Source organism: Haliotis asinina, chromosome 9 (genome assembly GCF_037392515.1).
Source record: "Haliotis asinina isolate JCU_RB_2024 chromosome 9, JCU_Hal_asi_v2, whole genome shotgun sequence".
Taxonomy (NCBI): domain Eukaryota; kingdom Metazoa; phylum Mollusca; class Gastropoda; order Lepetellida; family Haliotidae; genus Haliotis; species Haliotis asinina.
Window position 1 is genome coordinate 34560695 of NC_090288.1, and position 13362 is coordinate 34574056.

At 40.1% G+C, this 13362-nt stretch overlaps 1 protein-coding gene across 1 annotated transcript; it reads left to right on the forward strand.

The window, feature by feature from the left end:
* Positions 1–730: 730 nt before the first annotated feature.
* On the forward strand, positions 731–6390 carry LOC137297221 (protein rolling stone-like). Its single transcript, XM_067829233.1, has 4 exons — positions 731–826; positions 1224–1461; positions 2365–2475; positions 6011–6390. Exons 1-4 carry the CDS (start codon positions 731–733, stop codon positions 6388–6390), a joined length of 825 nt encoding a protein of 274 aa, XP_067685334.1.
* The last annotated feature ends 6972 nt before the right edge of the window (positions 6391–13362 follow it).

Consider the following 13362-nt stretch of genomic DNA (forward strand, 5'->3'; position numbering starts at 1 on the left):
CCTTCACGGGTCTCCGACAAAAGGAAGATTTCAGTCGAGTTGGTGATATCAGATATGTAAAGTTCAAGTGTCTCGGAATCTAATAACGAATGAAAAAAACCCCAATAAACACGGTGATATTAGACAAATACATATGTGTATCAAACCTGATATTGAAATTCTTGATGTCCCAAAACAATACATTCACGTGCGCGCCATCAGTATACATCAGTCATCATCTTCATCATCATCATCATCATCATCATCATCATCATCATCACCATCATCATCATCATCATTTGGTTATTGGAGACCAATTCTAACCTGGATCGTCACGGATATAGTGAATAGATATTAGGTCGTTTCCGCAAAGCTATTTCAGCATTGGCACAGCTGGGAAATAAGAAATGGATGCGTTTCATGTACACACTGTATCGAGCGAAAGGTTAACCATTAGGCCGCTCCACATGCATTATGTATATTCCATTCGTCATACATTGCTTGACATATCAGAGGTGAGGTAGCCTAGTGGTCAAAGTGTTCGCCCGTTACGCCCAAGACCCGGGTTCGATTCCCCACTTGGGCACAATGTGTGAAGCCCATTTCTGGTGACTCCGCCGTGGTATTGCTGGAACATTGCTAAAAGAGACGTAAAACCACTCGCTCACTGTTTGACAAGTACATTTATACATTTCAGCGGACGTGACCAACCTCCAGTAGTGCCTGTTTGGTTCCATAACTGACCAGCACAATGACGGCGTCTTGTTGTCAAAGGGTCAAGGACGAATTTCAAGTTGGGAACTTTCTACTGGGCTATGAGTACCCGGGCGTATTCGCCAGGTCAGAGGTGGGTTTCCATAGCAACATATTTACAACTACTCAGACATCACATACACCATAGTTGTAATCTCTGAACATTTGTAGAAACGTACATTAGGATAGAATTGGTCTGCTCGAAGGTATAGCGTGACCGGACAGACATATTTATTCGGTAATTTAGACCTTAGGCCTATAATGCATACATATTGCCAAAGTGGATAAACATATATGCCTTAGTTTAGTGTTAATTGAAGTCATATTTAATCATTGCTTTTACTGCGAACTTGTGAATTTATAATTGTTATTTACAGAATACCACCATATAGCCGGAGTATTGATGAGCGGGGCGTTAAAACAATGAAACACGCTCACACACCCACTAATTCACACACTTTCTCATTCACTCACTCACTGACTACTTTCAGTGGAAAACGGGCCCCTCTGTAATCTACCTGGTGTGGAGAGCTATATGGTTCCTCTACCACGTCTCGATATTCGGTCTGAGAGCCTACCTGACCCGGTTTCTGTCCAGCAGCGTGGAGAACGAGCCTAAGTTTCTTATTTTCCTGACCACTTGGGCCTACATGCTCCTCGTCATCACCAACACCGCAGACTTCATCATCTCTATGTACTACTACATCGAACGAAAGAAGGAACTCCGAGGTATTGGACAACCTGGCTCGTCTGACTGACATTCGAAAATGTCCCATCCCACTGTCAGTTCATTTCCTCCCCAACACTAGAATCCCTTCTTCATCGAGTCACACCTTCCCGAAGTGTCCACGTCATCAAGTGTATTCAAATATACTTGGTATCTCCTTGAAAACACAACCTAAAAACACCGGCCATTTCTATCAGGAATGATTCTTTTTGTGGTTTGCTTGACCTTAACTGCCATTTTATGAAATACTAGGGCTGCAAGGTATAACCGGTATACCGGTATATCCCAATACGCTCTTTAAACGATACGTATTGCAATATTTTTCGGAGAACCGGTATATTGGGTAAAGAACATATGTGAAGTTTTTGTGATAATTTTTATGGTTTCAGTTGACATCTACACGTGTTCTTTAATTCACAACAGATGTTTTCCTTCGTTATTCAATGACAAAACTGCATACTGTAATACTATAACTTGTATAAAAAGGAAAACAGTATCAATTACTCCGCAACCTAATTTTGAGAATACTGTTATCAGAACATAACACATATGTTTAGGGACTTATATAGAAAATAGGATTGAGATACGCAGTTAGTGCCACTCAGTGTCAAACACATAAGGTCCCAATATATCGCAATACGGACACCCGTATCGCATTATATTACAATACAATTTTGTTGTGAAAACAATACTCTATGAAGTACATATTTTTAGAACCGAAAACCTTATGAATAGAGAAAGAAATTCAAAGAGGCATAGCTGTTCCAACCGTTCCAACCGGATGTATGCAATATTCATGTAAACCGACTTCATCTCACCATACCTTTTTTCCATCAAATTTATCAACCCATTCAACAGCCGACTCTACCAACATGTCGTACAGTTCCTCTGTATTTATTGCGCAGGACAGGAAGGAGTGAACCCGTGGTACAACAAGGTATTGTGGGTACTGTCCAACCTGACCAACACAGCGGCGTTCGTGGTCAGCCTGCTGTACTGGGTGCTGATACATGACTGTAAGTATTACTGACCTTCACACTGGCATTTCTCTCAAATAACACGGGAAGATCTGGGTTACAATGTGGAACTGAGTGAGTGAGTTAAATTTTACCCATATTTTAGCGGTATTCCAGCAATATCACAGCAGGGGACGCCAGAATTGGGCTTCACATATTGTACCAATGTGGGTAATCCAACCATGATTTTCGAAGTGACGCTCGAACGCTTTACCACAAGACACCCCTGCCACAAGACCCCCCTGCCACTCTCATAGGACAATGGAACGGTAATTCACGCTGTATGTAGGACGCGGCTATCTTAAGTACAGCCGAGGAGAGCTGCACTTCAAAAAGATCCTGAGCACCATTTGTCGGTCTTTGCGTTATGGTATGGTTTAGTTCCCAGGCACATATAATTATATTTCTGGATTCATAAACTATAAACCTAGTGGATTATTTGGAGCACATGACGCAGTTATTTTTGTTGGTCCTTTTCAACAATATTAGTTTTGTTTTTTATTATTGCATCCTTAACATTTAAGTTGTGACTTTACTTGATATCTGAATCGTAACAGGAGCATAACAGTAACACTAATCTGAATTGAATGAATTTCGAAAAAGGTGTGAATCTTCTCTTTAACCACTTGACTACACCACCGCCCTGTGTGGAAATGAATGTCAGAGCCTCCTCCGCAGACATCACCAGTAGTTGTCATAGCTTTGAGCGATAAAGGACAGACTGATATCCCTCAAAAGGTATCATTTTTTTAAAAAAAGAAAAAAAAACCCGAATTGATTCAAAACCTACAACGTCCAAATTCCCATCCGGTTTCACAGCTATAACTCATCATTTCATCATTTCCCCAAGCAAATCTTAATCGCCACCTACCCACCTACGTCAAAGCATATTTCAATAAAGCGAAATAGCAATGTTATGAGACTACCCCAATCTCAAGTTACATTTGCCCCCTGTGAGAATGCGCGGACCAGGTGAGGCCAGCACCTCAGGTGACAGGTAATTACTCAGGCGAGGTTTATCATCGTCTCACCTAACTTCAGGCTAATCACGGTGTCGGTTACGAAAGGCTATATGTGTTAATTTGATAAATATTATTTTAAAACAGCTTCTTTATAAATGAATGAATGAATGAATGAATGAATGGATGAATGAATAATCTTCTGAGGTTTCATCTCAGTCTTCTGCAGAAACCATGATTTCTTCATCAGAGAGAGCATTGCAGGTCACCCAGTTCACTATATCGATAGCCATTTGGACACGCCTGACTTGCTAGAGGCATGTCATCGTCTTGGTAACTCCCGTCAAGGTAGCCATCAATTGTCGTAAAATATTTTGTGACCTAGCATTAGACAAGCAGATGTTCTGATTCTAGGTCAGGTTATGTTTGCCGTAATCTCGTATTAACAGGCTGATTGCACTCTTTAGTGACCTTGACCTTACAGTTTATGTTATTTACCCATTACTGGATGCTCCCTGTTAGTAAACTAAAGCTTTCACCAGTTATAGCGAGTCCATTCAGACATATTCCCCCGGTGCTGGGGTACCGTGGGGTGGGGTATGGGGGTGGGGGCGTGTGTGTTTGGGGTGGGCGTGGAGTGGGGTGGTAACCTAACGTTGTGGTTAAAGCGTGGTCTCGTCACGCCGTTTATGTCAATATGATGCTGGAACGTTCACACTGAACTTTTTCACCAACCGGTTATTTTTTGTCACAATTGTTGTCATAAAATGACAATACATGTCATATCTGTCAATGTTGTTTCATTGTTGTTATAAATTTCAGCCCCATATGACACAGCGACCATTCAGTAGTTGAGTATACATATGATTGCTGGTTGTCCTCGATCGTATTGTATTATTATAATCATCAATATAATAAATGCCCTGGACACATTAGATTTCAGCCTCCTTGGTCTTGTACAGATGTCCAAATAGATTGCAGAATGTGCAATCCTGTGGAATGTTTGCACTCTTAGAGGTTGTCACGATCAATTCGTTATGTTATTTCACTCACAGAACAGGGCCGAGGCCTTATCATCTGGACATGTGTGTTTGCTAAGTGAAGACGGTAATAGCGCTACTGCTTTCGTAGCAATTTCGATTTGTGAGTGAGTGCAGTTTTACGCTGAACTAGGCGATATTCCAGCTACATGGCGGCGGTCTGTAAATAATCGAGTCTGGACCAGACAGTCCAGTGATCAACAGCATGAGCAGCGATTTGCGCACCTGGGAACCAATGACATGTGAGTGTGTAGTATGGGTCTTAACGTCTACATTTTGCCGGATCCAGCCGTTGGCTCATCCAAGTCACGTGATCAGATTGGATGACTCATGGGAACTGAAACCTCACAATTGATGATTGCTTCATTACTAACGAACATTTATCGAAAAAATTGGTAAGCGTCATTTTTCAGATTTTGCTATCCAGGTTGTTATTGCATACACATATTACATGATGCAACTACTTTAAATTGATGACCAATATATCATGAACACAAACTTCCTGGAGTCTTAAAAATATCCACTGATGTCTTTTCAGTTAGTGAATGTTCTACGAATTACACAAGTTTTCATGGCCAAGTGTTTCAAAGACTAAAAAAGTAGTTCCAAAATCATCTGTGTTCGATTGCTTGCTCGTTTGGTCACTGTGGCCAATCTTCGATTATTTCAACTGATCGGAACACCACTAGTTAGGAACCATACTCTACTACTCATTTGTCTACCAGTGTCACCAGGCCCGATCACCCGATCCCGTTAGTCGCCTCTTACGACAAGCATGGATTACAGAAGGCCAATAATTAAACCCGGACCTTCAGAGGTTCACGCCACTTCAGAGACAATAAGCCATGGTGGCTAACCTCCTTTGGTGTAGAAACTGTATGTTTAACGAAAATGGTATTACTCCGTTTCAATGATACAATGATACATTCATAATGTATTTATATGTATGTTAGCCATACTGAAATTTGTATTGTATCAGAATATATATATATGTATATATATGTGTGTGTGTGTGTGTGTGTGTGTGTGTGTGTGTGTGTGTGTGTGTATGTGTGTGTGTGTGTGTGTGTGTGTGTGTGTGTGTGTGTGTGTTTTCTCTGTATCGTTTTGTGTGATTTATGAGAGTGGAATCATGTTCTGTTCTGGTGGCGAGGTGATCCAGGGTATTTACTGGAATAACAAAACACCATGGATGCACGAAGATGTATTACAGCATCATTTAACATATAACACAATAACACACGTGAAAATCCTGGTTAGATTGATCATCAACAACCCGTTGCTTGTTGAAATAGGCGATAAACAGGACAAACTGGCCACGCTCGCTGGCTGGATTGACACATGTCATGGGTTCCCACTTGCCTAGATCGATGTTCATGCTGTTGATCACTGGTTTGTCTAGTCCAGACTCGATTATTTACAGACCGCCGCCACGCAGCTGGATTATTGCGTAGTGCGGCATGAAAGTAAACTAATTTACTCACGTCAACATATAACAACACCAGTAAATAACTGACACAATCCGGTTATTTCCAGATTCAAGGGGCTTCCCAGGCTACAGTTACATCAGCTTCTTCACCCACGGTGCCAACATCATCTACGTCGTGCTCAACCTCATGGTGACGGCTGTGCCAGTGCGGCTGCTGCATTTCTACCATGCAGTTCTGTTGGCCATCATCTACGGCATCTTCAACGCCGTGTACGTCCTGTCAGGTGGCACCAACGATGTCGGCGAACCCTTCGTCTATGCTGTCCTAGACTGGAACAAGAACCCGGGCATGAGTATTGGGATATCCGTCGGTTCGGCCATTGCTGCGATCATCTTACATTGTGTGGTGTACTTCATACACCTGCTGAGAGTGTGTATTGCACAAAGAGGTAGCCGGAATACACCAGTGGATACTGCAATGGACTAGTGTTGTTATGGAGTTCAACTCTCGCATGGGTTCCATAGGCTAGATATTTCATTCTTATACTAATAAATAAGGCTTTTTTCTAAGATGCTTCGGCGAAAGATCAAAGGCGCCGACAATACTTTATCAGACGATAATGTGCACTTTTACATTACGTCACAATGCGGTGACGTCACTGCGCTATTCCAGTCTACCCCCTCGCAATCGAACTTTTTTGCATTACGTCACAATGTAACCGACGTCACGATGGATGTCAGCGTCACGATGGATGTCAGCGTCCTCGTGCTTTAACTATAACAGTTCAGGGCGAAAGTGTGCTTTATTACACTAAACATGGTGGTAGAACGAACTGTATTTCTTAATTATATAGCGCTAAACTCTACGCCACGTGTACAAAGTATGTAAGCTCATACACATTCTGGATATGAGCTATTAGTCATGCGACGTATCCTACCGGGTACCCATTTTCTCCCGAGTGAACTTAGACAAGGATCCTAGCATTCTGGATCTTACTACAGTTCTTTGATGTGATAGTCTTTATGATGCAGAACAACTATGCAAGTATACCGTGGAAGAACATATATACTATCCACCAAAAGTTTAGACTTAGTTAAAGCACCTCACCATATGTTATATGTGTGTGCGTGCGTGTGCGTGCGTGTGCGTGCGTGTGTGCGCAAATGACTTGCACGAAGATGATGCATAAAATTGCTGAAAAGTATATTCAAATATTATGCATGTGAACAGATGTGTTTTGTAAACGTTTTGTTAAGAACTCATGACAATAATATGTTCAATGTTACGAATTTGTTTTACAATGCATCTGTCTATGTGTAAACACTACCTTTAAACAGTATGGAATATTTTGCAAAATCTAGTTTAGAGCATTTTACTGAAGTAACTGGCTTCATAACACTGGCGAATGTAAACTTTTGGTGCGTGCTATATTTTAGTTTCAGATAATTTAGTTTCTGGTATTGATTTCAGTAATGATACTTACTGTAAACGAAGCGAAAGTGAAGTGAGATTGTATGTTGCTTAATGCCGCATCAGCAGCTACTCGCGGCGAGTATGTGAAATAATGAATTTTACAAAAAATGACTCATTCGTAACTATTCGTGCCATTCCAGCAAGCCGTCTGAGCCATAGTTTCGAACGGACTTTGTCTGTGCCATAGTTACGAATGGATTTTGTCTGTGCCATAGTTGCAAATAGCAGCCAGTTTCCATCATCTTAATGTCTCATACTTACACTAACAACCAGTCTCTGAAAAGAACATATTTTACAGAAAAATCAGTTCATAAATAAAAAACTAATAAACTATGGAAATCTAGAAATATTCTAGAATGCGTGGGCTACATGGGGTATATTTGTTTCAGGGTTGGTACGACAGACTAGCCTCGCACTGTTCTGATACATTTACAAAAGGATTTTACATTTTATGAAGATATTACAAAGAAAATTGTATGAATTTTATGCAATATAAATGTATATTGTGCCGTGATCAATATTGTCCAGTTGAGTTCAGTATATTTTTGCCATAAATATCATGAGATGGCTTCTTTTTTATCACTTTTTTTCTTTTTGGGTTTTGCATTTCATGCACATGAACAAGTCAACATATTTGTATTTGATAGCAAGTTAAATTATGAAGTTATGTTATATGTGCATAGACTGGGCAGGGTGACCAAAATGAAACAAATGTGTCGTATTTGGAGTGAGAGTTAAATTAAATTTATATCATTGATAATTGTTATTCAGTTTTTGTTTCAGACCAACGAGAGAAGGTACAATGCTTGCTTCCTTTCTTGGATATATTTAGTTTATATGAAAATGAAATTCAGTACACGATTCTTTCTCTCTTTGAATCTGAGGTTAATGGTTTCTGCGTTTAATTTCAAATGGGCGAGTGTTTCATTCTCAATCATTTGCAGATCTTGCCATAGCTTTTTGACATGTTTGCATTCATTTAATAAATGAATAATTGATTCTATTTCAACATTACAAAACGTACAAAGTGGTGATTCTGTCAGTTTGTATTTACATAACATGTATCTGAAACTTTATTGGTTGGGAGGCATTGAAGCCATATGAGCCCAGCACTATAAGATGCTCATAATGGTACAAAATTATATGTTTTCCGTAGATTTTTTCCCATAACAGTTTTTGGTCTATAGTTTCCTTGTGGAGAAGCCGGTTGTAAAATATGCTACATCCTTTCTCAGTTTTTGAGTAGTATTTCCAAATTAGGAGAAATAATAAGTGAATATTCCTGAATATTAATTTTGAACGAAACCTGTTTTAAATGATTTCACTCAAGATAATAATCGTTTATATTCAAATTTATTTTATCCCCATATAGTTCTACGAATTCTTTATAAGAAATAAATGTGTCGTCATCTTTCAGGAAATCACTTAAAATTTAATCCATTTTACAGTTGATTGTAGGTAGTGGCCATATACTACTGGTTTTCTCCTTATTGTTATCTTATCATTTGCCCATGTATGTACTGTCTGCTGAGATAGCCATTTTCATATTTACTTTACCCTAATAAATCAGACCAGTTTTCAAATACGTCTTTCCAGAAAGGGCTGATACGTTTTGGAATATGATGTGTTTTCAGAAACAATGGTTCCATTTCTGTGGGGTTTAGTTGGCTCAATGGTTGTAAAGTATATAAAAGATTATTTAATTTTGTGTCATTTACGAATAATCCTCTGATCCATGATATTTTCTGGGATTTAATTCTATCAAGTGTAGCTCGTACATTCAGACTACGTTCTTGGTATGTTTTTGTTATCAAACATCGTTTTATTCTATCAGGTTTACCTTTCCAAATGAAGGAGAAACATTTTTTGAAGGTTCACTATAGTTTCTAATTTAGGGTTTGCTAGCGATGTGAAAAGATGACTGAATATTGGTAAAATCAAGTTATTATTCCTAAAGGTGTATGGTCTCTCGGAATCCACATTTTGATAACTTTGTCAATTGTTTTTATTTTATCTAATCCCACTCATTCATCTTTTAGCACCAGAGTTATCCTGTACGATGAAATCATTCTCACAGCCAACACGAGTTTCAGGTATTCTTGCTCGCACTGCTTTATGTATATCTTTGCCTAAACAAAGGGATTTATTACCTCAGAAAATACATTACAAGTCATCTGTCAGGAAACGGTTTTGAAGTTGCCTGAAAGATTTGCAACACACACTACCTAATGTTATTTGTTTATATTTGAACAACCAAGACCTGTTTTATCGATTATCGCTCAACATTTATTTCACGATGATCAATCTCTATGATCTATGAAAGACAGTCCTATAGAATATAATTGTAAATATTATATTTCTTTGTTGAATGTTGGTTTCACTTCGAGTGATTTCCAGTTAGCTTATAGTTCCAGCTGTGGAATCCCTCGTGCGTTCACCCGATACAAAATGGAAACATTCTCACCCTTCGTCCATATTGTTTAGTTGGGGAATAATCCGACTGGAGCCGATTGTTCACGTTTGGGTTCCATTCGGAATCGGAGCTCCCTGTTTCCTTCATTCCACTGGAATATTTCTTCAGTTTTTCTGAATAAAATGCTGTAAGTATCAATAAGAACGCGTTGGTTTCATCTTACATGAATTTAGTTTTACGCCGCACTCAGCAATATTCCAGCCATGTGGCAGCGGTCTGTAAATAATCGAGTCTGGACCAGACAATCCACTGAGTGAGTTCAGTTTTACGCCGCACCCAGCAATATCCCGGTTATATGGCGGCGGTCTGGAAGTAATCGAGTCTGGACCAGACAATCCAGTGAGTGAGTTTAGTTTTACGCCGCACCCAGCAATATCCCGGTTATATGGCGGCGGTCTGTAAGTAATCGAGTCTGGACCAGACAATCCAGTGATCAACAACATGAGCATCGATTTGCGCAATTGGGAACCGATGACATGTGTCATCCAAGTCAGCGATCCTGACCACTTAATCCCGTTATTCGCCTCTTACGACAAGCATAGTCGCCTTTTATGACATGCATGGGTTGTTGATGGCCTATTCTAACCCGGACCTTCACGGGTCTCCATCTAAAAGAACATTTCAGTCGAGTTGGTGATATCAGATATATAAAGTCAAAGTATCTCGGAATCTAATAACGAATGAAAAAACACAAAGAACACGGTGATAGTAGACAAATACATATGTGTATCAAACCTGATATTGAAATTCTTGATGTCGCAAAACAATACATTCACGTGCGCGCCATCAGTATACATCAGTCATCATCATCAGTCATCATCATCATCATCATCATCATCATCATCATCATCCATACTCTACCATCTGAAGCTTGTGGAGACACAATTTAAGCATAGAGGTGGGTGGGTGGAGTGATTAGAGGGTATATGTCCGACACCCAAAACCATGGTGTTCTTCATAGTTACCATCAGCAGATTCGTTTGACTAGATAGTGTTTATAACAATATATTTTTAAACGGATACACCCAAGAAAGCACATGTTTACTAAGCGTTATCGAACAAAATATAATTCATTTTTAACACATTTTTAACGTTTTGTGCTTTGGGGGTGGTTTATATAAGGAAGCGGCGTAAAATCATACAGATTCCCCATCTGGAGTTGCCGGTGGTATAAGCACTGATAATCATAGCCAATACGCTCACATGATTTGGTAACAAAGGCAGCAGGCTGGTTATTTACATATCGCAGTGGTTTGACGCCACTTATTCAAGCAATATCAAGACGGGGGTCACCAGAAAATGACCTCATACATTGTAGTCATGTGAGGAATCGAACCCGGGTCTTCGGTGCGACGGGCGAACGCTCTAACCACTAGGCCCCGGGTCGCCCTTACATGAGTGAGTGAGTTTAGTTTTACGCCGTACTCAGCAATATTCCAGCTATATGGCGGCGGTCTGTAAATAATCTAATCTGGACCAGACAAGCCAGTGATCAACAACATGAGCATCGATCTACGCAATTGGGAACCGATGACATGTGTCAACAAAGTCAGCGATCCTGAAATGGGTTTCACGCATGGTACCCATGTGAAGAATCGATCCCCCCGTGACGAGAGCACAGTAGGAGTAGGCTACCTCGCCGCTCATCTCATTGAGGAAACACAAAGGAAACAATATACTGATACCAGCTACCCCTAAATAAGTGTCCACCCGCGCATTACAATTGCTGCCAGACTGAATTAGAACCGTTGAAGAGGCAATGGGAGTAGCCTAGTGGTAAAGCATTCGCTCGTAACGCCGAAGACCCGGGTTCTATTCCCCACATGGGCAACACATGTGAAACCCAGTTCAGCTGTCCTACGTCGCGATTTTGCTGGAATATTACCGACAAGCGGCGTAAAACTAAATTCATTTATTCCTCAGAACCCCTGATCAACAATCATTTTTTTCTGCGTATAACACAATTTCCTGGAAATTTTTTTACAAAACTGTCTTAACATACATGCCTCATATGTGTATCGTTCCCATTCGACATCCTTCCACCATTAACAACACACTGTAAGTAAAACCGGCATTGCATTGCCAGTAAAGTTGACTTTGTACACTGTAGGAAAATCTGTGGAGATTATTCTTATAGAACCCTCGAGACACTAAATGCTAACATACTTGACCCAGCTGCGAGTATTCCACTGCCTAATCACTTCACAGGTTAATATCAGTTTGTCTGTAATTCACTGCCAGCTGTTACAGGTTACAAGCAAACCGGTATCGTAGTTTCGAGGGACCGCCATATTGTTTTCGTTTCCGTTGCAATATTGTTTTCTGAAACTAATTTTCGTTATGAAATTCGTAGTCAAAGTCAACTTTCTGCAACAAAATATACGACACGCATGCAGATAATATATTAATTTGGAGGCTGGTTTCCTTATTCAATATTTCCAGAGACCATGTGATAGTAATAATTACATGGTCTCTGATATTACTTTATGACTAGCATCCCAACGAAAAGAAATGGTTTGGAAACGACGAACGGAGCAATAGGTAGCCTCAGTACTGAGTAAAAACTATTTGTTTGTTGTTTAACGCAGTATTCCAGCTATATGGAGGCGATCTGTTATTAATGGAGTCTGGACCAGATAATCCCGTGAACAACATGAGCATCAATCTGCGCAATTGGGTTAAGATGACCTGTTTCAACCAAGTCAGCGAGCCTTACTATCCGACCCTGTTTGCCTATTACGAAAATCAAGCGTTACTGAAGGCCAGTACTAACTGAATCTACATGGTTGCTGACACAGAGAAACTGATATTCAAGTATGAATGGATGAGAAGGGGCAACTGTAGCAGACGCGATCATACTTGAGTATTACAGGAAAACGACTCCGATGTATTTCGCAGAGCCGACTTGCAATGAATTATGAAAATTCGCCACAAACTTTCATTTCCACGTTTAGGGCCCTACTTAATCACGTGGGTGAAAATCAAGACATGTCGTTAGATGTAGGGACTGAAATATCATACGGCTCATAGAAAGATGGTTTTAATGTGAGTGCTGAATATTGAGCGTGTGCGTGTGGGCGAAATGACACTCACATATACATCGATGCTAACATATAATTAGTGTAGAGACGACAGCGCATCTCTGACTGTTTACTATGGTGCCATTTTTCAAGAATACAATATTTGCTGTTCAGCGTCCCACTCAGCAATATTCCAGCAATATGTCTGTAAATAACGGAATCTGGAACAGACATTCCAGCATGAGCACTGATCTACGTAATGGAGATACTATGACGTATGTCTATCCGATCCCGTTAGTCATCTCTTACAAGCATCTGTTACTGGGGACGGTCCTGCACGGTTATTCTTACTTAAATGTGTCAAAGTATTAGGCCAGCTTTGTGACACTTGGGTGACGGGTCCGTTGACAACAAAGATAATGTATGATGCGCACATAAAATATTACATCGTACACTGACCATTACATAACATTTCCAATCCAGACTGACCTA

Excerpts from the sequence above, each read along its gene's own strand:
- LOC137297221 (XM_067829233.1), top strand. The coding sequence starts at position 731 with ATGACGGCGTCTTGTTGTCAAAGGGTCAAGGACGAATTTCAAGTTGGG. Across the intron at positions 827-1,223 it reads GCGTATTCGCCAGGTCAGAG|TGGAAAACGGGCCCCTCTGT; the intron begins GTGGGTTTCCAT and ends GACTACTTTCAG. Across the intron at positions 2,476-6,010 it reads CTGGGTGCTGATACATGACT|ATTCAAGGGGCTTCCCAGGC; the intron begins GTAAGTATTACT and ends GGTTATTTCCAG.